Source organism: Cervus canadensis, chromosome 1, assembly GCF_019320065.1.
Source record: "Cervus canadensis isolate Bull #8, Minnesota chromosome 1, ASM1932006v1, whole genome shotgun sequence".
Lineage (NCBI taxonomy): Eukaryota > Metazoa > Chordata > Mammalia > Artiodactyla > Cervidae > Cervus > Cervus canadensis.
In genome coordinates this window covers 41,794,269-41,816,103 of record NC_057386.1, presented here as the reverse complement: position 1 = coordinate 41,816,103, position 21,835 = coordinate 41,794,269, and the positions used below count along the sequence as shown (strand labels likewise).

General features: G+C 52.2%; 1 protein-coding gene and 1 non-coding gene across 5 annotated transcripts in view; both read right to left on the bottom strand.

Annotated features, from left to right (window-relative positions):
* Positions 1-1,384: 1,384 nt before the first annotated feature.
* Positions 1,385-1,456, bottom strand: TRNAT-CGU. The gene has a single exon. It is a non-coding gene; the product is annotated as a tRNA-Thr (tRNA).
* A 12,076-nt stretch (positions 1,457-13,532) lies between these two features.
* The window catches only part of RAB11FIP4 (RAB11 family interacting protein 4), a 109,115-nt gene continuing 100,812 nt past the window's right edge, over positions 13,533-21,835 (bottom strand). For all 4 annotated transcript variants that reach the window (XM_043480350.1, XM_043480363.1, XM_043480371.1 and 1 more), the window contains 2 exons: positions 20,848-20,991; positions 13,533-19,808 (listed from right to left, as the gene is read on the bottom strand). In XM_043480350.1, coding sequence (XP_043336285.1) covers positions 19,692-19,808; positions 20,848-20,991 — 261 coding nt within the window. In that variant the 3' untranslated portion in view covers positions 13,533-19,691. The remainder of the gene's footprint in view (positions 19,809-20,847; positions 20,992-21,835) is intronic.

Here is a 21,835-nt window from a genome sequence, read left to right as displayed (position 1 = left end):
TGTGGTCCACTGGTTAAGAATCCACCTTGCAATGCACGAGACATCCCTGGTCCGGGAAGATCCCACCTGCCTCGGGGCAACTAGGCCTGTGAGCCACAACTACTGAGCCCATGTGCTGCAACTACTAACCTGCACGTCTGGAGCCCATGCTTCACAACAAGAGAGGCCATTGCAATGAGAAGCCTGTGCACTGCAACTAGAGAGTAGCCCATGCTTGCTACAACTGGAGAAAGCCTGCACACAGCAACAAAGACATAGGGCAGCCAATAAATAAATAAGCTTTAAAAAAAAAAAAAAAAAACTTGTTTAAAAAAAAGCGCCAAGCACAACTCTTCCACTTATTGGAATCATAGAGGGAAAGATCAATATATTTATTTCTATGCTGCCTGAGCCCTAGACACTGCCCCAAAGAGACTCTGCTGACATCCAATCCACCTGATGCTCCATGCAGTCAACTGTGCAGTGGGACCAGCAGAAAGTTGTGTTCTGTGGTCATATCAACAGAAGTATGAGATACAGAATGAGGGAGGTGAAGTTTCCTTAATAAGACTACACCTGGAGTAGAATTGGGTTGGCCAAAAAAGTTTGAGTTTTTCCATAAGATGTTATAGAAAAAACTAGGATGAACTTTTTGGCTAACCCTACATTTTCAGTTCTGAGGGTCACAACTGAAGAAGGACCACATCAGGAGTGAGAGGCACTAATGTCATATTAACTGGATTACTGATCCTAGAAATGACTTGGGGAGTGTCATCACTGGCTACGCTACGGGCCAGATTCAAAGGATCACACAGGCAGGCGCCAGTTTCCCAAGGGCTGGGAAAGGAAAAGGCGCTCTCCAGCTGAACGATTTGGTTGGCTTCGTGGACAAGGAGAGAGACAGCGAGCACCGTGTGAATTCATCTTTCAAGCCCAAACCAGAAAACACTGCTCCATAAACGCAAACGCCAGTTCTGGAAAGTTCTCCCACCCTCAGGACGCGCAAAACCAGCGAGACAGGACCTATCCCCCCACCCCACCCCACCCCACCCCACCTATGGCAGCGACACCAATGCCTAGAGCGGGCCTTGTTGTCCCCACGGGTAACACAGGAATCTCAGGCCAGCCTCGCCCTGCGCATTGCGGTGGGGTGGTGGGGCTCTGGGGAGAGAAGGCGCCACAGCTGGGGCCCGCGAGCCCGCGAGCCGCGCGAACTGGCCCGGCCTGCGCTGGTGACCGCGGAGCCTAGGGAAGGAGGGGGAAGGGTGGAACTCGAGGACGCCAAGACAGACATGAAAAGTAATAAAAAAAAAACAACAACAAAAAAACGCCACGTCACGGAGGAAGTGGGTAGCACACGTGGGACGCTAAAGCTCCCACAACCAAACCCAAACCCTCAAAGGACAGGCACGGACGGGGTTCGAACCCGCGATCTTCGGTTTACGAGACCGACGCCTTACCACTTGGCCACCGCGCCTGACAGCCGAGAGAGCGGTGGAAGCTCTCAGTGGAGGGGAGGCGGCGCAGGCGCGGGAGGGGCGGCGCCTCGCCCCCAGCTCCGCCCCCGGCCCCGCCGCCCGGCCCTCCAGATCCGCGGGCCCGGACCCGGCTCTGCGAGCTGCCGGGGCGCGCTCAGGACCGAGGCCAGGCGCCGCTCGTCCCCTCTTCTGCCCGCGGTAGGTTGCGAACCCGCAGCGCCAGCCAGCCCGGCTCCGCCCTGCCTTCGGCGCCCGCAGGGGCGCGGCGCCTGCGGAGAGGCCAGCGGGGGGATTCGAAAGGGGCGGCTGCGGCGGGCGGAGAGAAACCGAGACCGACGCCTGCTACGGAGCCGAAGCGGGGACGGCGGCGGTGGCCGGCGAGCCAGCGCAGGGCGTCCGCGCTGGCGTCTCAGACGGCTCCGCGCGCCGCCTTGTGACCTTGGCTGGGTCATTTCCACCCCATCAGCAAGATACTGGGGGCAGCGCGCGGGAGCTCAGACCGAGTGCACCGGGAACCGAGTGGGCTAGAAGGGCGGTGTAGGCACGGACGAGACTAGTTCCCGGAGAAAGATTCAGGGAGCCGCGAGGGATGGGGGCCGGGCTGCAGGGACGAAGGGACGTGAGCGAGCCTCCCTGACCCCGCGGGGCCGGTCACTAGCAAAACCTTCTTCGGTTGCTCTCGCCCTTTAGGTCCCCCCACCCCGGCCCGGGCGTCCTGCTGGAGATTCCCGAGTAAACATTTGTGTAGACCCGGTGGCCTTGCCCGGGAGGGCAGAAGTAGGCGCACGTGGAGATGCCCCAGGGATGTTCCTGGGGACAGTGCTAGAGTGACCTGAATGGAGGTGTCTGATAGCCTGTTCGTTCCACGGAACAGCAGGTCACTCTTGAAAGGAATGATCCAGATTCAGAGGAATCAGCATAGAAACAGCACAAAAGGACGTGTGATTTTCAGATGTAGAACAAGACGTACCGTTTACTAATGCAAAGGGTACCAAGTAAATACCAAGTAAAAAGTAATACCAAGTAACACCAAGTAAAGAGAAAAATCATTAGAAAAATAGAGGGGGGGAGACTGGAGTTAAGGAACCAAAGGGGACTTTAATGTTTTGTTTCTATTGTGTGAAAGGGGCAAAAAAAACCCGCTGAGGATGGAGATAAGAGTGTTTATTATGATACTGTAGGTTTTGTATTTTCTTTAAAAAAGGAAGGAAGGGAATTTCATGGCGGCCTAATGGTTAGGATTCCAGGCTTTCACTGCAGTTGGGCAGGGATTCCATCCCTAGTCAGGGAACTAAGATCCTGCAAACTCCCGCAAAGTAAATGATAAAGGAAAAAAAAAAGTAAAGGGGCTTCCCTGGTGGTCCAGTGGTTAAGACTAGGTGCTTCCACCGCAGGGGGCATGGGTTCTATCCTTGGGTGAGGAAATAAGATCCCATAAGCTAAGTGGTGTGATAAATAAAAATGGAAAAAAAATTATTTTTAAAAATAAAGAAAAGAAACTATGTCCCTCTGTCCTTATTTGGCCTGTGGCCATAGGGTCTGTTGCAGAAGAGGTGAGTGGGGTGGATGGGGAAGAGGCACCTTCTTGTCCAAGCAGTGTGTGGTCAACTGCCAGCCTCCACAGTGCCCAGCGCTCCTGCACACCAGTGTCAGAGAAGGGGACATAAGCCAGATCTATCCACTGTTCATGACCCTGCCACCTCCACCGTCAGAGTCATTTTTATTTGTTGAACTTTTAAAAAAGTACAGTAAATATAGTTTGTGGAGATTTGGGGAAACAGAAAAGTTATGGGTTTCCCCTGGTGGCTCAGCTGGTGAAGAATCTGTCTGCAGTGTGGGAGACCTGGGTTCGATCCCTGGGTTGGGAAGATCCCCTGGAGAAGGGAATGGCTACCCATTCCAGTATTCTGGCCTGGAGAATGCCATGGACAGAGGAGCCTGACAGGCTACAGTCCATGGGGGTCAGAGAAAAGCTATAAAAATTACAAACATTTTAAAGTGTACAATTGTGTTAACTACAGGCTATGTGACATCTCTGGAACATTTTCATCTTGCAAAATGGAAACTCTATACCCACTGAGCTGCAATTCCCCCGTTTCTTCTCCCCCAGCCCCTGGCAACTACCATGGTGCTCTCTAAGAACTGAGCTGCTCAGGGTACCTCATAGAAGTGGGATCATACAGTGTCTTTTTGTGACTGATTTCTTTGAGCATAAATAAGGTGTTCTAGGTTCATCCATATTTATCTGCATATGACAATTTCCTTCAAGGTTCAGTATTCCATTGTAAGTTTATCCATTCATCTGTCTTTGGACCTTTAGTTTACTCCTACCTCTTGGCTGTTGTAAATAATGTTGCAGCGAAGTGGGGTGGTGTGTGCAAATATGTTAAGATCCTGTGTTCCCTTTTGCCTCATTGCAGCCAAGAAAGCAACATGGGTCACCAGTAGCTCTACTGGAGCCATTGAGAAAATTCGGTCATGGTTCTCGCTCTTCCCAGGTCTGATCCAGAAATATGGCCTTTATAATGTCCAGTGTTTCCGCCAGTATGTGAAGAACATCGGCTTCATTAAGTTGGACTAACTGAACTTCCTTAAATGGATCATCCAGCACATCTACCTAATGCAGAAACAATACTAGCTCTTTGTGTATAAAAGTTTAAAAACTTCAAAAAAAAAAAAAAAAGGATCCTGTATTTAAAATATATACCCAGAAGTGGTAATGCTGGACCACATGGTAACTATTTTTAATTTTTTGAGGCACCTCCAAACAGTTGTCTGTAGTGACTGTGCAATTTTACAGTCCCACCAACTCTGCACAAGGGTTCAGATGTCTCCATATCTGTGCCCATGCTTGTTTTGTTTTTTTTAGTGACCATCCTAATAAGCGTGAGCTTGTACAATTTCATTGTGGTTAGATTTGTGTTTCCCTGATTAGTGATGGTGAGCATAGTTTCATAGACTTGTTGGCCATTTGTTTATCTTCTTTGGAGAAATGTTCAAGCTCTTTGCAAACTTTTAAAACAGGTTATTGGGTTTACGGGGTTTTTTGCTTTCTCAGTTGTAGTTCTTTATATATCTTGGATGTTAACCTCCTATCACATACATGGTTTGCTAATATTCTCTCTCATTCCTTAGGCTGTTTTTTCACTCTTGTTTCCTTTACTTTACTGAAGTTTTCCATGTGCTGTAGTCCCATTTGTCTGTTTTTGCCCTTTTTTGGTGACATCAAGGAATCATTGCCAAATCAAATGTCCTGAAGCTTTCCCCCTTTTTCTCCTAGAGTTATATCAACGCAGGTCTTATATAACCTAAGTTATATCAACTTAGGTCCTTAGTCCATTCTGGCTTAATTTTTGCATATGGTTAAGGTAAGCACACAACCTCATTACTTTGCCTATGGATGTGCAATTTTCCCAGCACCATTTGTCAACAACTGATTACAACTAATGGAATCTTACAATTAGCAATTTTTAGTGGCACATAAGTTTTTTAAAATCAAATTTGATGAAATGCACTATATATGTGATGCAGTTAGGAGAGACAGGCTCATATTCACATTAGTGTATTTCATGGTGTCCTCATTTTTCTCACCATTGTAAGATGAGCACATCCTACGTCCTTAAAAGTGTGGATCATTTCATGGCTCATAACAGGTGTACAACCCTGGGGCAGGATGTTAGGAGAAGTTGTGCATCAGGGGAGGCTGGGAAGGGTAATATAGTAACTTTGCGCTTTCCACTCAATTTTGCTGTGGATCTAAAACTGCTCTAAAAACTAGCCTATTTTAAAAATACCTTTTAAAAAACCACTTTTTTGGGGGTGGGGGGTGGGATGTGGTGCTACGAGGGAAATTTTTTTTTCCTTTTTTTTTCCCCCCAATTATTTTTATTAGTTGGAGGCTAATTACTTTACAATATTGTAGTGGTTTTTTGCCATACATTGATAAAAACCACTCTAAAAAGTAGTTAATTCTTGATCCTTTGTTCTGACTCCCCTGCTATGAGTCAGGGCCAACCCTGGGCTGCCCTGGGGCTGCTCCTTGGAGGGGTCCCTGTGGGCCTGTCAAGGTCTACTTCTCAGCTGGGTAGGCCCAGGAGCCCAACTTTGTCATTCTTCCAGCAATGAGCAGACATAAGAACATGGCCTAACTTCTGTTTCCTAAACGCATGTGTACCATTTTTAATAGAGAGCTTTGGCCTTGGGAAAGATGCTCTGAAGCTTGACTGCAAGGTGAGAGCTGGTTCCAGAACACCAGCTCCTAGCTGACCATCAGGTCATACCTGTTTCCGTGTAATGCAGTCATAAAATCATCCAGTCATTCAACAAATCCTCACTGAGCACCTACTAGGTGCCAGACTCTGTTCTAAATGCTGGGGCTATAGCAGTAAGCTAAGCATCGCAGATCCCTGACCTCCCTCATGGAGCTTCTTTTTTAAAATATTTATTTATTTTTGACTGCTCTGGGTCTTCACTGCTTTCTGAGTCAGCTTGAGGGCTCTAGAGCAGTGGCTCAATACTTGTGGTGGATGGGCTTCGTTGCCCCGTGGGATCTTCCCGGGCCAGGAATCGAATCTATGTTGCTTGCCTTGGCAGGCAGATTCTTAATTATTAACCAGTGGACCACCAGGGAAGTCCGTGGAGCTTCTATTCTTAAATAAACAAAACATCCAATGGTGATAAGTACTAGGGAGAAGAATAAAGCAAAGAAAGAAGATAGGAAATTCTGGAGGTAGGAGGGAGAGTTATAACTTTAAGTAAAGAGATGTAGTAGACTAAATTGTGGTGTTGGAGAAGACTCTTTAGAGTCCCTTGGACTGCAAGGATATCAAACCAGTCAATCCCAAAGGAAATTCAACCCTGAATATTCATTAAAAGGACTGATGCTGAAGTTCCAGTACTTTGGCCACCTGAGCGAAGAGACGACTCATTAGAAAAGACCTTGATGCTGGGAAAGATTGAAGGCAAAAGGAGAAGGGGGTGGCAGAGGAAGAGATAGATAGCATCACCATGCCATGAACATGAATTTGAGCAAACTCCAGGAGACAGTGGAGGACAGAGGAGCCTGGAGTGCTGCAGTCCATGGGGTTGCAAAGAGGTTGGGGTTGCAATTTAGCGACTGAACAACAGAGGAGATTAAAAAACAAGCACAAATTCTTTGCTGCTTTTCATACCCGAAGGTAGGGTCTATTACCGCATCCTTAGGCCGCCCATCTGTCCTGCCTTGACCAACAGAATGTGGCGAAAGTGATGGTGTGCAAGTTCTAAAGCTTAGGTCTCCAGAGACCTGACAATTTCTGCCTTCACTATCTTAGAAGCCTGTCCCGAGACCGCCGTGTAAGGAAGGCAGTCCAGCTATTCAAAGAGAGGCCATGAGGCACCTCCCAGCCAGAAAGCCAGCATCACCTGATGGACATGTCAGTGTGGCCACCTAAGACCATGCCCAGCTGACCCTTCAAACTGAGGGCAGTTGCATGAGTGAATCCAGGCACAGTCTGCAGAGGAATTGCTAGCCTACCCACAAAACGGGGAAAAGTAATAAATTGTTCTCTTACATTTTGAGGGGAGTTTGTTACATAGCCATACTAGTTCCTAGACATAGGAGGTTACATACAACTAACACACTTCCTGGTTCTAGGTGTGTGAGCTGGTGGTTATTTGCATGGGGTAATCGAAACCTTTGTGATGCTGGATGAACCTGGTAGGGATCATACCCAGTGTCTCCTTAGAAGTTCTTTACTCTCAATTGCCTCATCCACAAAATGGGAGCGTTCGTTAACTATTAGCCACAGCCCCTCGTTAATTAAGAATTGAACCACCTTTTTCATTATTCATAGCCAAAGGACTGCCAGGGAAGTCCCCGAGACCTGGCATTTCATGTATCTGTTGTTCTGTGACCATTTTTTTGAGGTGGGTATGGGCACAAAGGAGACCCACTTCATACCTCTCTGCCTACCTCTAGGTTTTGAGGTAGCTTGACCCTTTTCCTGACACGTTTCCTATGCTCAGATTCACTGTCCCTTGTGCCGGCACGAAAGCTCTAAATTAAGTCTGCCGTTAGCAGGAGAAAAAAATTTTAACACTGCTTGAAAACTTTCTGGAGTGTGTACAACCACATGTGTAGATAGTTAAATCAAGACTGCTTTTCATACTTGGGGTTTTTTTTTTTTTCTTTCTTTCCCTTCTCAGTGTTTGGACATTCACCTTCTCCTGACTCTACCACTCATTGGTAGACTCGCCCCGCATAACAAAATGTTTGCAGGTGTTTGTAATTTAAAGGGATGTGGGGGGGCTCACAGGTGAATCATGGAATAAATGAACATCAGAAGCCCTCAAACAAGGTGGGAGCCTTAGCGAGCCCAGCGTTAAGCAGCTATAGCCCTTGGGACTTTTCCTTTTCTTGAACATGATCCTGAGGTGATGGACAGTCAGGGTTCTCTGACGGGGGGGGGGGCTCCTGGACCCTAAGACACCTTCCCAGTTGAGGTCAGAGCCCCGATGGACCAAGTCGTTCCCGAAGATGGCTCCTGTTTGGGTGGATATCTTTGGGGGAAAGATTGATCTGAAAAGAAGCCTGGTTGAGCTGAAAATGCTCCAGCATTTTAATTTCTTTATTTATTAAAAACTTTTATTCCTTTAAGCCTTTTTGTATTTACTTTGGCCACATCATGCAACATGTAGGATCTTAGTTCCCTGACCAGGGATCGAATGCCTACACTGGCAGCTCGCAGTCGTAGCCACGGGACTGCTAGGGAAGTTCCCAAGACTCGCTGTTTCCTACTTCTGTTGCTGTGTGACCAACTACCTCAAAACGTAGAGGTAGGCAGAGAGGTACCAAGTGGGTCTCCTTTGTGCCCACACCCACCTCAAAAAAAAATGGGAACATCTGCAGGCTCTCTAGGGGAACAAGCTGGATTGTTTCCTCTCCTAGCCTCCTTCTGGCCATGACAGCCTCCAGCGTGGACCTTAACAACATTCCTCCTGCTCCCAGCACCACCACAAAGGTAGACAGCAGCCCTGGGTGTCTGGCCTGCCACTGCTAGAGACCAGGAGAGTCCAGCTTGTGGTCTGGGGGCGTGGCCTGCTGGACTGGATAAGCTGGGAAGGCTGAGTGAAGCCAGAGGAGAATAGTGGGGCTAGAAACAGGGGATGAGGGTCTCACAAGCTCCCCAGGGCTGAGTGCTGCCAAAGGGTATAGAAAATGGGCTCAAACTTCAGCGCTTTTGCCCTCTGGGTTTGGGCCTTCCAGGAGCTCCTATATTATTATTATTTTTAACCCAGAGGCCTCACAAGTATCATAAAACCCAAATCAGAACCCAGTATCAAAGTCAGACTTTGGAGAGAAAGGGCTACACCAGGGACAGCAGAAGAGTGAGGGGGAGCTTCCTGCATCCCCAACTCAGTCCCCTGGTAAGTTCCAGAAGGACTGGCTTGAAGCTGGCTCCAGGCTTCCTGGGCTCATAGAGCCCACAACCTTACCCCAGCGGGTTCGGGGCACTATTGACCCCTCAGCCCACATTAAGCTGTAGCCCTGCCAACCAGGCTGACCCACGGCAGACCCACCACTCCTCCTGGGCCTCTGCCCCTGCCCTTCATCAGGGCAAAAGGGCTGCACAAGTTTCACCCGTGTGCCTCCTACGGGACCCCCATCCCCACTCGCCACGCCAAGCACTCAGGACACTGCTGAGCCCTAAGAAGACTCAGCCACACGAAAGAACCACCTCCTTATCGTCGGCTCTTGTGGGCTAAACACGGCGTTAGGCACGGGGATGAAGTGGGGGCAGACCACAGGGGACAACTGTGGCCGAATCCCACTTCTCCACGGCTCAAAGGTCCAAGAGCCGCCAAACAGACAGACTGACCCCGATTCACCCCTCCCCTGGGCCCCCGGCTGACCACAGGTCTGGGGACTCCATCGTTGGGGGTGCTATGCCTCCTCTCCTGAGGGTCCCGGGTCAGAGCCTTTTCCACCCTGGGCGTGGTTTAGTCATTCTCTGGAGATGAGCTGGCTGAGTGGACCCTCCCAGCACGACCATTAGAAGCCTTACTCCCTTGCCCCAGCGACCACCCAAACCTGGTGATGCAAACTCCCCATCTCACACAGCACACACCCACACACAAAACCAGAACAAAATAAATCAGGTCTTACCTGAGTCCGTGCTGCCTACGTCTCCTTTCCTCTCTCAGCAACCTAGTCCCCCTGCCGCTCTCTGGAACTCAGCTCTGTCCAGGTGGCCCCCAGCTAAAGAGGCTTCTTCGTGGTGGCCATGCACAGCCCTGCCCCCTGACCTCTGACCTCTGCCCTGCTGGTTATTTGCATATGTTCTCGGTGTCCTTCCCAACCTCCTTCACCTGGCCATCTCCATCTTTTCCTCCTGAGGTTTCCGCCTGATTCATCAGATGATTTCCAGAATGATGATGCAATGACTCTCAGCCCTAAACACGCTGGAATCCCCTGGGGGGCTTTGGAAAAACCCATGTCCAGCCCCACCCCTTACCAGGTGAATTCAAGTCACTGGGCTGGGTCCCCATATCCACGAGGCTTCAAGTTCCTCCAGGTGATTCAAATATGCAACCCGGTTTGATAACCTCCTTTTCTAGAAGCTGCTCTGCCGTGAGCGTGGGGGGCGGATCTGTCTTCCTTGCCCTACCGCTTGTCTGTAGGGTGCTGGTGGCTGATGAAACACTTGCTTAATGGATGATGAGACCCACCCTTGACCCAGCACACTCTGAATGGCCTCAGCTGTCCCATTTCCCTAGCCCCACCTCTCCACTCACCGCCCAGCCACAGTGCCCTGAAAGGGCCAAGCTTTCTACAAGCCTCCTCCACGTGTGATTCCCAGATCCTACCATCCTTCAGGGCTCTGCTGAAATGCCCTGTCCTCAGGGAAATTGTCCCTGATGCCCACTGGCCTCAATCCCCCTGCCCCCAGCTCCCATCCCTGCCTCGACTTTTCCTTGGAAACTCTCATCACCCAAGTCACCTATGTCTCTCCTTCCTCCAAGGAAGAGTCTTTGCTGTCTTTTTGGTACCAAATCCCCAGGGCCTGGCACAAAACTTGTCACAGAGCTGGTGCTGGCAGATTAAGTCTGTTGGTTGAGTGATTTTGGTATCCAGGTATTTTTGACCCTTCAGGAGACTTTATCCTGGGCCCAGAGGACTCTAAGAGGCCCTAAATTTGAGGGCATGGTGAGTTGATAGGATTCAATCCTTGGTCAGGGAACAAGATCCCATGTGTTGCAACTAAAGATCCTGCATGCCACAACCAAGACTCGGCGCAACCAAATAAATAATTTTTAAAAAGCAACAAAACATGGATACATGGAGGAGGATGGTCATGTGACAACAAAGGGAGCTTGGAGTGATGTAGCCACAAGGAGCACCAGGGACTGCCGGTAACCATCAGCCAGGAGAGGCATGGAGTAGACCCTCAGCTGGAGCCTCAAGAGGTGGCACATTGCTAAAGAACCCACCTGCCAATGAAGGAGGTGCAAGAGATGTGGGGTCAGTCTCTGGGTCATGAAGATCTCGTGGTGGAGAACTTGGCAACCACTCCAGTATTCTTGCCTGGGAAATCCCATGGACAGAAGAGCCTGGCGGGCTACAGTCCATAGAGTCACAAAGATTGGACATCTGAATACACAGTGGAGCCTCTAGTAGTAACTAATCTTGCTGATACCTTGACCTAAGACTTCTGGCCTCTGGAACTATGAGAAAATTAATTTCTGTTGTTTTAAACCCCTCCACTGATTTCTTGTCTATTTTTACAGCCACCCTGGAAAACTAATTTTATAGAGGAGACATTCTGATTAGGAGCCTTTGGGGGAAGAGGAGTTTTGCCTCCCAAATCCAGATTCTGATTCTGCAAGCACATGCCAGGTCCCATCTGGTGACTTAACTCCTCGGGTAGGAACTGTTAACTTCCCTTGTTTTACAGATGAGGCAACCGAAACTCAGATAACTTGCTTAGTCACATGGAAGTCAGAGAGCGGGGGTCTGACTTCAAGTGCAAGAATTTTTCCATGAACAGAGTTGGTGCTCAGCAAATGCTTAATGGCCTAATTCTTGTGAAACATCAGCAGGTTGGAAGTTTAATACTGGGGTTCTCAGGAACACCCCCTGTCCCTACCCTGAATCCCAAGACGTCACTGTGCTTTCCTCTGCTTTTCAGGGCTTCAGATCTCAACACACACCCCAGGGTGCAAGGGGGTTACAGATTCTGTAAAGGCCAGCAGTTGCTTCTGGATGGCTGAGGTAGAGGGCAGAACCAGTCTCAAAAAAAAAGTAATGGTTCACTAAGAAGGAAGCTGTTTCTGAAACTGGGGTGTGGGTCCAGTGCTCGGGAATTGGGGACACCTGGCTGGCAGCAGAGGGCTCCTGAAAGGAGCTGGGAATAGAGTTGCCAGATAAAATACAGGAGGCCCTTTTTCATGTTCCTTTACCTGTTGGGTATTTCTCTGCCTTTTCATCTTGTTTAGATTGCTGTGTCTGGACTGGGCTTTCTGTATTCTGGAGGTCTGTGGTTCCTTTTTATTGTGGAGGTTTCACCCAGTGGGTGGGGTTAGACGATTGGCTTGTCAAGGTTTCCTGGTTAGGGAAGCTTGCGTCGGTGTTCTGGTGCATGGAACTTGATTTCTTCTCTTTGGAGAGCAGTGGAGTGCCCAGTAATGAGTTTTGAGATGGGTCTATGTGTTAGGTGTGACCTTGGGCAGCCTGTATGTTGATGTTCAGGGCTATGTTCCTGCGTTGCTGGAGAATTTGCGTGGTATGTCTTGCTCTAAAACTTATTGGCTCTCGGGTGGTGGTTGGTTTCAGTGTAGGTATGGAGGCTTTTGGACGGTCACTTATTACTTAAAGTTCCATGTAGTCAGGAGTTTTCTGGTGTTCTCAGGTTTTGGGCTTAAGTCTCCTGCCTCTGGATTTCAGTTTTATTTTTCCTGTAGTCTCAGGACTTCTCCAACTATACAGCACTGATAATAAAACTTCTAGGTTAATGGCAAAAAGATTCTCCCAAATGGGCATGGTAAGACCTTTCTATTGTTAGTTCTAATCTTGTTCATTTAAAAGGTATGTTGAGGGAGTGGGTCTGGTAAAAGCATTTAAAGCTTTGATTAAGACCAGCGAGTGGGGCACTCTTCATCCCCCTCGCGATGTCTATGTCAGAAACTTTCTCTGTCCCTTTTTAGACTTTAATAAAACTCTGCTACACAAAAGCTAAAAAAAAAAAAAATACAGGAGGCCCAGTTACATTTGAATTTCAGATAAACGAATAACAGTATTGCTTGGGACATACTTATACTGAAAAATTATCTCAAATTCAGATTTAACTGGGTGTTCTGCATTTTGACTTGCAGAGTCTGGCAACCCTAGTTAGGAAGGAAAAGGCAGGTTGGGAGTAAAGGTCTAGAACACATGACTCCCAGCACTGGAAGATGACTTTGCCATGAGCCCAGGAGGCCGTGTGAATCCATTGAAGGGGCACCGTCCACCCACCCGGGCAGACCCAAGGCACCAGGGTCTGTGTGCGGAGGTGGGGGGTCTGGGCCAACAACTTACCTCCAGAGGCTGGACCTGTGAGCCCCTTCAACACTTGGAATCGCATAACAACCAGGAGCAGGCAAGGAGGGCAGGACTCTGGGGGTCTGGGCCCCTCACCTGGAGTGCCCTCCAGGGCTTGGCAGGACTCAGGCTGGCGGCCTGGTGTGAAACCAGGCTCAAGTGGAGGATGTGGGCCTGGGACCCAGGGCGGCACAGGAGGGGACACAGAGGGAGCTGGCACCAGGATCCAGCTCGTGATCAGAGCAAGCTGAAACCCTAGGAGGCCCCGGCTGAGAAAGTGAACATGGCTGCCCAGAGGACAGCTTTCAAACATCACCAGGGATGATGATGGGATCCACATCTCCTCTCCCAGGGACAGCAGGCTCACAGGAGGGTCTGCGGGGTGAGCCCCTGCCCTGGAGACTGTTACCTGGTACCCTGGGTGAGGCCCACTCTTCCTATGAGACTGGCCCCAGGAGTTCCGAGACCAGGCCTCCCTTCTTCCACCCTCCCTCCTCCAGCAAGGAGACACCATCAAGTCAGGCAAGAAAAGCAAAGTGTTTATTTACATCTTGGTCTGTACACGAGAGTTCCCCAGGGAGCCTGCCTCTGCAAGCCTGCTCCTTTTTGGCCCAGAAGCAGGCGGGAGGCAGAGGGCTTGGGACCCTAGGACTCAGCCTTGGAGCCTCAACCCCCTCCCCTCACGCTGGGGCCTGGACGTGGAGGTCTCGCCCCAGCCCCAGAGCTAAGCCTGCTTCTGGATGGAGGCTCCAGGGGCAGAAGACTCGGGTGAAATCCCGCGATGCGAGGGAGGCACCTGACAAACCCCTGGATGAGCCTCCGCGTGCAGCTCATCCCTCTCGGCTCTGGAGACCCAGCGGAGAAAGCAGAAGGAGCTGGGAGCCTCAGTGACACGAGGTCCTGACACCACCGGGGATTTAACGGCACCCGGGTCTGAGCACCTTGGGCGGATGAGGAAGAGCTCGGTGGTTGTTAACGGCAGGTGGGGGACACAGCCTGAAGCTTCTTCCTTCTGCCCGCTTGGGGTCTGAAGCTGTTCAGACAGCAGATGGCGGTGGCCCTGAACCCAGGCCCGGCGTCCAGCCCTGGGAGCCATGCAGCTGGAGCTTCTTCTGGGGGGCCCGGGTGCATCCTCCCAGGGGCCCACAGAGTGGCTGCAGACCCGATGCCCCAGTGAGAAAGGTGCGCTCTGCCGGCTACAAGAACTGACACCCACTCGTCAAGGGGTTGGTGGGAGAAGCTGCTTTGCACAAAGTGAGACTTTTCTAGAGTGCAGGGTTCCTAAAGAGCGGCGGGCTGGATGAGGCGCTGAGTGGGCCCATGGGCCCCCCAAGCTAGAGACCGGAATGAAACATCTGTCTCAGGTTAGCGAGTCTGCGTGGCTGAGCGGGTGGAGGGCCTGGGGACGGCGTGCGGGGGGCCAGCCTCGTGGGGCGGAGGCGCGTGGACACAGAGGGGCTGCTTTGTACACTTTGCAGGGCTCGGGCAGGGCCAGGGTAACCGAGAGGACATAGAAAAGGGGGCAGTGGAAATGTGGGAACTCCTGTACAGGGTGACGGGGGGAGAAGGCACGAAGACGACGATCCCAAATCATGCAGACAAAACAGCCTGTGCAGCACAGCAAAGCCGTGGGCCCGGAGGAAGCCCGTCCCCCGAGGCTGCAGCGCCTAGACCCCCCAGATGGGGTGGCCCCGGGGTGCCCATCTCAGCCACCCACTGCTGGTGGCACCGGGCAGACGACCCTCCTTTACAGTCACAACGAAAATGAAGAGAGAAACCTACGAGGTCAGAGCACCAACGTCACGTGACATCTAGCTTCGCAGGGTCTATGCTTTTAGAAACAGACCTTTCTAGAAGGCAGCCTGTTTCCCCAAGAAAGAGGAATGTGGCAGAAGGGCGGGCAGACAGGCAGGCAGGCCCAGGGCTCCGGCCTCTCATGCTCCCTGCCCGTTCGTGGGCCCGCTCAGAATGGGCTGGCAGGGCTTGGAGATCCTTAAGGTCAGCAGAGGGAAGGGACTTGCTCAAAGTCACCCAGGTGGCCCCTCACCAGCCTGAAGCATCACAGGAGAGGGGCTGCCCTAGATCCAAAAGAGGAAAGTTCTGAAGTTCTGCACTGCCCCCTCCTCAGTCTACAACCCACCCCAGTCCATAAGAGAGTCGCTGTAGATCTGCCAGGCGAACAAAGTGATTGCCTGGGCACCGTAACCATCCCAACACATCCCCTGTTCTGATCACATCTATAATTAGCTTTTAGGTATAAATTTGCTAACACATTAAACCCACACACCTACGGAGCACAAAAAGAGGGCTTACTTTCTGCCTGGTCCACCAGGCCCCACTGGCCCCTGCAGGCCTTTGCCTGTTACTAAGTCCCTCATTGGAACAAAAGAGCCTGCTTTCCTGACCCCTAGGACCTGGCTGGGCCAGGAATTCAGCAGACTAGAGCCTGGAGCCTCCAGGGCTAGGGAGGGATGCTGGTGTGGTGAGGAATGGGGTAGGGGCTGGGGTGACCTTTATCCACCCGTTCTGAAAACAGATCAGAAAGCGGGAATCCCCTTGGGCTCAGCTGTGTGTGGGTAGCTGCTATTTCTGAGGCTGCTTTCAGCACTCGCACCCACCCCCACTCTGTTCTACTCTCACTTTAATCACTGGGCCTGAGACTGATACATCCCAACACCTGCCACCCACCGACTCCATGAGCAGCAGGCAGAGACCCACCTGCCCACTCAGGTTTGCTAACCCCTAGGCTGGTGGCTCAGCTGGTAAAGAATCGCCTGCAATGTGGGAGATCTGGGTTCAATCTCTGGGTTGGGAAGATTCCCCTGGAGAAAGGGAGAATTCCATGGACTATATAGTCCATGGGGTCCCAAAGAATCGGATATGACTGAGTGACTCTCACTTTCCAGGCTCCTGAGAACAGCTGGATCTACCCACTCCTGAAGGCATCTGGCCTCCCCTCCTGGGTGTGAGGGGGTCTGCTAACGTCTCATCATCTGACATCATTAAAGGAAAAGCCACCAACGTCTCAGCAGGGGAATTCAATGTTACCCAGCACCTAGGTTAACAAGCCTGACAGAGGTTTTCCCTGCCTCTGGCTAACCGCCTCCTAGGAGTCCCAACCTCGGCTGCACACTACCATCACCCAGGGAGCTCTCTGAACAGTTAGGTGCCTGGGCCATACCCACACCAACTGAATCCAGGTTTCTGGAGGCCCAGGCAGCAGCATTGAAAAAAATCTCCCTAGTGATTCCAATGCACAGCCCAAGTTGAGAACCACTATTACTATTTCAGGTCTGGGTACTTTGGGAGGTTGTCAAACTCTGTTTTTAATGGGTCAGAAACAGATTAGGAGTTTACAGATAAAGGATAATTTCTCTTTGACAATTCTCAAAGAACCGGCAAATTTAAAATAACTTATCTGACTCTGGCAATTCAAAGTTAATTTGTTTTTAGACATTGACTTGCTGGTTCAACGAATTTTGTTGGGGTTCTGATTAAATGTGAGAACCGCCCAGGGTCATGTCAAACATGAAACTGCAGTAGAACCCCCTCCCCATATCCCGAAACAACCTCTAAAACCTGCAGACAAGTCATTGCTAACCCCTACTTGGTAGCGTTGCCAGGCTTAGCAAAAATGAAACCCACCCGGGGCACCCAGTTGAATTATAATCACCTGGGGAATTCTTAAACTCCAATGATGCCTGGGCTGCACCCCACAACAACAGAATCAGAACCTCTGGGGATAGGGCCCAGTTACCAGAATTTTTAAAACGTCTATCGTTTTAAATATATCCCAAGTATTTGTACGGAACACCTACTGAAAGTTATTTGTTTTGCCTGAAATTCACATTTCATGGGGCATCCTGTATATTCTCCAGCAGCCCCACCACCGAGAGGTAAAAGCAGAACCTTCAACCAGGAAGCAAAGGGGATAACACATGGGGAGAAGGGTCTGTCCCCCGGGACCCCGTTCTAGAACCTGCACAGGGGCTGTGGCCTGGAACCCCTGTGGCATCGCTCCCTTCAGGCTAAAAAGCTACAGGATCTGAACAAGCCTATTGGATGTATTATGGCTGAAGAAGGCTGGATTTAACTTGGGGTGTGTGTTAAATAGAACTCAGTCTCAATTTTAAAGTCAGCCAGGTTCTCAGACCAGGTCCAGAGGCGATATTCCAACCAGCGCTTCCTGGGGGGAGTCAGCTCCCGTGGCACCCCCTTCAGGCTCACAGCTTTCTCCACCCGCTTTCCCCTGGGCGGAGACTCCTTGCCACATTCTGACTCTGTTATAAACTCAGGCCTCTGTGGCCTTCCCTGGAATTCCACATCAGTGAGGCTAAAGAGCATGTACACTGTCACCCATAAAACGCTCCTCCCCCAGGGCAAGCCCCCCCCCCCACCCTGCCCATGGACCAGGACCCGGATCCGGCTGGCCTCTCTGCAGGATGCCTTCCCATATAAAACCCAGACCCAAGCCGCAGCGTGAGTCATCAGCTTTCCGGTCTAGATTCATGCCGTTCCTTCCTCTTAGCAAAAACTCTCAAGAGACCCACTCCCCATGCCTTCCTTCCACTGCCGCTTCTGCTTAGACCCCTGGGGGCCCCAAGGAGACCAGTGTCCTGAGGGGTTGAGAGACTCCCAGGAGACTGACCCCCTGTCCTCATCTTCCTGGTGCGGGTGGCCCCAAAGTCCTGGATCAGATCCATGCACATGCTCAAACAGAAGTCGCAAAATACAACGCGAGTGACTGGAACAGGATGAAGACCAGTCCTGGCTGCAGCCCTGCTCTGTCAGTGGGAACACACCTCAGTCCCCAGGTCCCCGCTCACCCTCCCAGCCCTCTCTCCTCTGCACACATGTGTCCCCAGCGTGCCCAAGCCTTCTCTTTCACACGACAAGTGCTGAAGGAAACAAATGGCAGGGGTGTGGCGCGCGCGGGGTGGCGGGGCGGGGGGGTATGTTGGAAATAAGACTATGCGCATTTATCTGTATTTGGATTAAGGAAATGGTTCAGAAGCCACACAAAATTGAGACAAACTGGAAAACTCAAAAGAAGAGTACCATATCTGCTCCCAGCCGCCTAGAACAAAAGATCACGTGAAAGATCCAGAGGGTGAATTTCCACTGTGTCACCAGGCTGATCCTTCTTTACCTTTGAAACGGAACTGGGAGTCGGTACTGATTTATTGTTTCTGTTGTGGTGCAGTTACAGCCATGGCCTGGTCATAGCTATGTCTTTTGACCTTCTTTTTGTTCCCTTAAAATCTGTAACTGGGCTTCCCAGGTGGCTCAGTGGTAAAAGAATCTGCCTGCCGAGACAGGAGGCGTGGATTTGATCCCTGGGTCAGGAAGATGCCCTGGAGGAGGAAATAGCAACCCACTCCAGTAGGTTGGATTCATGGAGAATCCCATGGACAGAGGAGCCTGGTGAGTTACAGTCCACGGGGCTGCAAGGAGTTGGACACAACCGAGCGACTAAACCACCAAACACCACCACCAGCATGGAAGACTAAGGTTTCCCTGCAACTTCCCCAACTGTCTCTCACACCAGCATAGCATTTGTTCTCTTGGCTAAGACATGAGTACAGGCGTGTTTCTAGAGGCTGGGACAGAAGGGCCTCACTGTCCGGCAGAGCCAAACCAAGAGCATGGATTCTGAAAACCCAAACCTAAGGCTGTGGCCAGGGACAGGTGAGCAAGGCCCACTCCCAGTCCCTGGGGGCTGTTGAGAGGGTCCATCCACGCTCCTCTCCTACAAGGCAGCCCCCGGGAAGGAGGCCGACAGGAATGAGACCGTGTCTTTGGTTGCCCAACGCCAGCACGTGCCCTAGACTGTCCCCACCCCCTTCCCTTTTCTTTTAGTCCTTCATGTACACCCAAGTGAATGCCGCTTATTTTTCATGGTCTTAAAAGACAAAACCAAGACAGAAAAGGAGAGGTAGGTAAGCAGGAATGGGCAGGTTGACGGAGAACTCTCAAAATGCCAAGATCCCCCAGGATGACGGCTGCCCCCCATCCCCAACCCCCGCACCTCCAGCTCCTCTGCAAGCCTGAATCCTTTGGATACACTGTGCGCGAGCCTCACGGGGGGCTGCTGGCTGCAGGAGGGGCTCCTGAGGACCCCCGACATGTCGCCCCCCACCACCTCCTTCCTTCTCTCCGAACTCAAGCACCTGGGCCTGAAAGGTGGCCGAAGAGGTTGATGAGGCGTTCAAGCTCCTGGAAAAGGGTGTCACTTTGCCCCGGCTCCCAGGGGGAAACAGGGATGGGGGTCAAAGGGCCTGTCGCACTAGAATGCTTTTCAATCCTTGTCCCCAGAGGTAGAATCATTTTGTCCAGTATCTGAAACGCAAGCTGCTTCTAGCTCTCGTCATTACCGTAACTCCTGACGGCTGACCTCGCCCCCGCCCACCTCCACGACCCTCTGCCCCTCGCAAAGGGACCGCAAAACACAAGGACGGCTGATGGCGCAGACGGCGCCACGGCTGCCCAGGCTCACGCTGTGCTGTGCGCACGGCCTCCCCACATCCACACCAGTACACGTTACACAGCGGTGGCCAGAGACACATTTACAGTGTGCGTGGGAGGCCCGGCCCGGGCTGCATCCTGGGGCGGGGTTCTGCCCCTGAATCCTGGGGTCCGGGGGTCCTGCGGCTGCTCTGCAGCCAGCAACCCTCGTCTCAGTGTTTGATCTCGAGGATGGAGGGATTGTGGTCCAGGATGGCAAGGATGATCTTGTCCATGTACTGCCTCAGCCGGAAGTTGATCTCCTCCTGCTCCTTGAGGGCTTCCATGAGCTGGAGGGAACGAGAAAGCAAGGTCAGAGGGCGGGCAGGGGGCCGGGGTGTGGCAGAGCCAGTGTCCCAACAAAACCAGCCTTGGAGCCTGGGCACCAGTCTCTGGTGTCACACCCGGGCAGGGGGAAAGGTGCAGAGGTGCAGGCCACACCCCCAGAGAGGCCTGTATCACTGGCCCGTTGGGGGGGCGCCCAAACGTGTGCGATAGTTTTGCTAAAGGCAGAGAATGCTTGGCCAGAGGCATGTATAATCAGGAGTGACACCTAATGTCCCAAGACCCTAAGACTGCCCGCTGTTTCCTCTTGCCACCCCCAGCCCTGCCGCTGTCCTTCTCAGGTCGACTCCTGCCATGTCCATGGGCTGCACCTCTGCCCGCAGGCTAGAGGCTGCTGCCAGGCTCATGTGGGCACTCCTCAAGGCCAGGGACCAGCTCCTGGCTGTGTGCCCCCAGCACGGGGTAAAGGGGTTTGGTGACTCTTGTTGAAATCTAACCTGGGTATCTCGGAGGCCTGATCTCTCATAACCATACCCCAGTGGGGCAGAAAGAGTGAGCTTTGGTGCTAGGGACCTGGGTTCCTCTCTCTCCGTAAGCTGGGTGATCTTGGGTGATCCTGGTCTCCCGATCTGTGACATGAAAGTTCAGAAAACCTTCGCGTTCTCAGAAGATTAAATGAAGACATACTGCAAGCAGGTGCCCCCCAAAATACTAGTATCCTTCTCCTGCTGGCTTGGGTCCAGGGGACATCTGGCCTCTCCTGGATCACACACCGATGACATCAACAGGCCATTCGGGCACGCGACCTAGCGAACTCAAACTCCGCCCTGCTCCAAACCCCACTCTCCTCCCACCACGTACAGGAAATTGGAGCAGGTTTAACTCTGCCTGCAGGCTCCCCCTGTCACTGCTCTGCCACATCACTTGGGGTCACTGCAGATGGGGACTCACAGGGGGCCAGGCCCTGGCCTGCTTTTCCTGCCCCGGGGCAGGACTCACCGGCAAGGGGCCACACTCCACGACGAGAGCGTGTGGGCACCTTACCTCATCGCGAGAGGCTGTGTCTATTTCCGCTGCCAGGGACTGGGCTTTGGTCTGGGTGGCAAAGAGGTTCTTGGCTTCGTAGAGGCTGAGGCTCAGGATCTGTCCATTCAAGTCGTCATTCTGATCTCGGAGCTTGTGATTCTCCTGCAGAGGGGGACACAGGCAAGTCTGACTCCCACCGGGACCCGCTTCTCTGCATCCGTGGCCTCCTGACCTCCCCCACAACCCACCTCCTTCCCCCCGAGTATGTGTCACCGGCCAGTTCAGGACACCCATGGATGACCAGGCCTCTGCCGGATGCCAGGGCGAGAAGGGCTGGGTCCTGAGGGGTCTTGGGGTTCTGAGGAGGAGTTATAGCCCTGCTCAGAGAGCCAGGTTTCCAGAGAGAAACATGGCTCCAGACCACCCCTTCTTCCCTGGGGGTGGGTCAGCCGGAAGAAGGGCCCCGGAAGACACTGCCCACTCAGTGGCTCCTCCAACACTGGCCCTTGGACAGAGAAAGTGATGCTCTGGGCCCTGGGGTGGCAGGTCAGCTGATCTCCTTGGCTCCTCCTGCAGTCGGGCTCAGAAGTCCTGCTCTGGGGAGTTCTTTCCAGAGGCCTCTTGGCTCCTGCGTGCAGCCAGAGCAGTACCATCCTGCCCGGACCCAGGTGACCAGCCCCCGCTGTAGCTTTTGCCTCAAGGCTCCTAACGGCTCACATCTGGGACCCCGGGCGCCCCCTTGTGGCTGAGAAGGGCTGGGGTTTAGGACTGTCGTGGGACATGAACCTCGGGGAGCTGCCCCACGGGGGTAATTTATTCTGCAGGGTCTCTGAGCACCCTCAGGCCCCTGCTGGGTCACCGCCCCTCCTGATCCCGCTTCCCCCACCCCCAAGGGCTCCCCAGTCACAGGAGAGTGTCCAGGAACCCTCTGAAATGGACTCTTGATGACCGAGGTGTCGGGAGAAGCAGGCAGTTACACGGGTGAAGGAGGCGCTCCAGCGCTCGG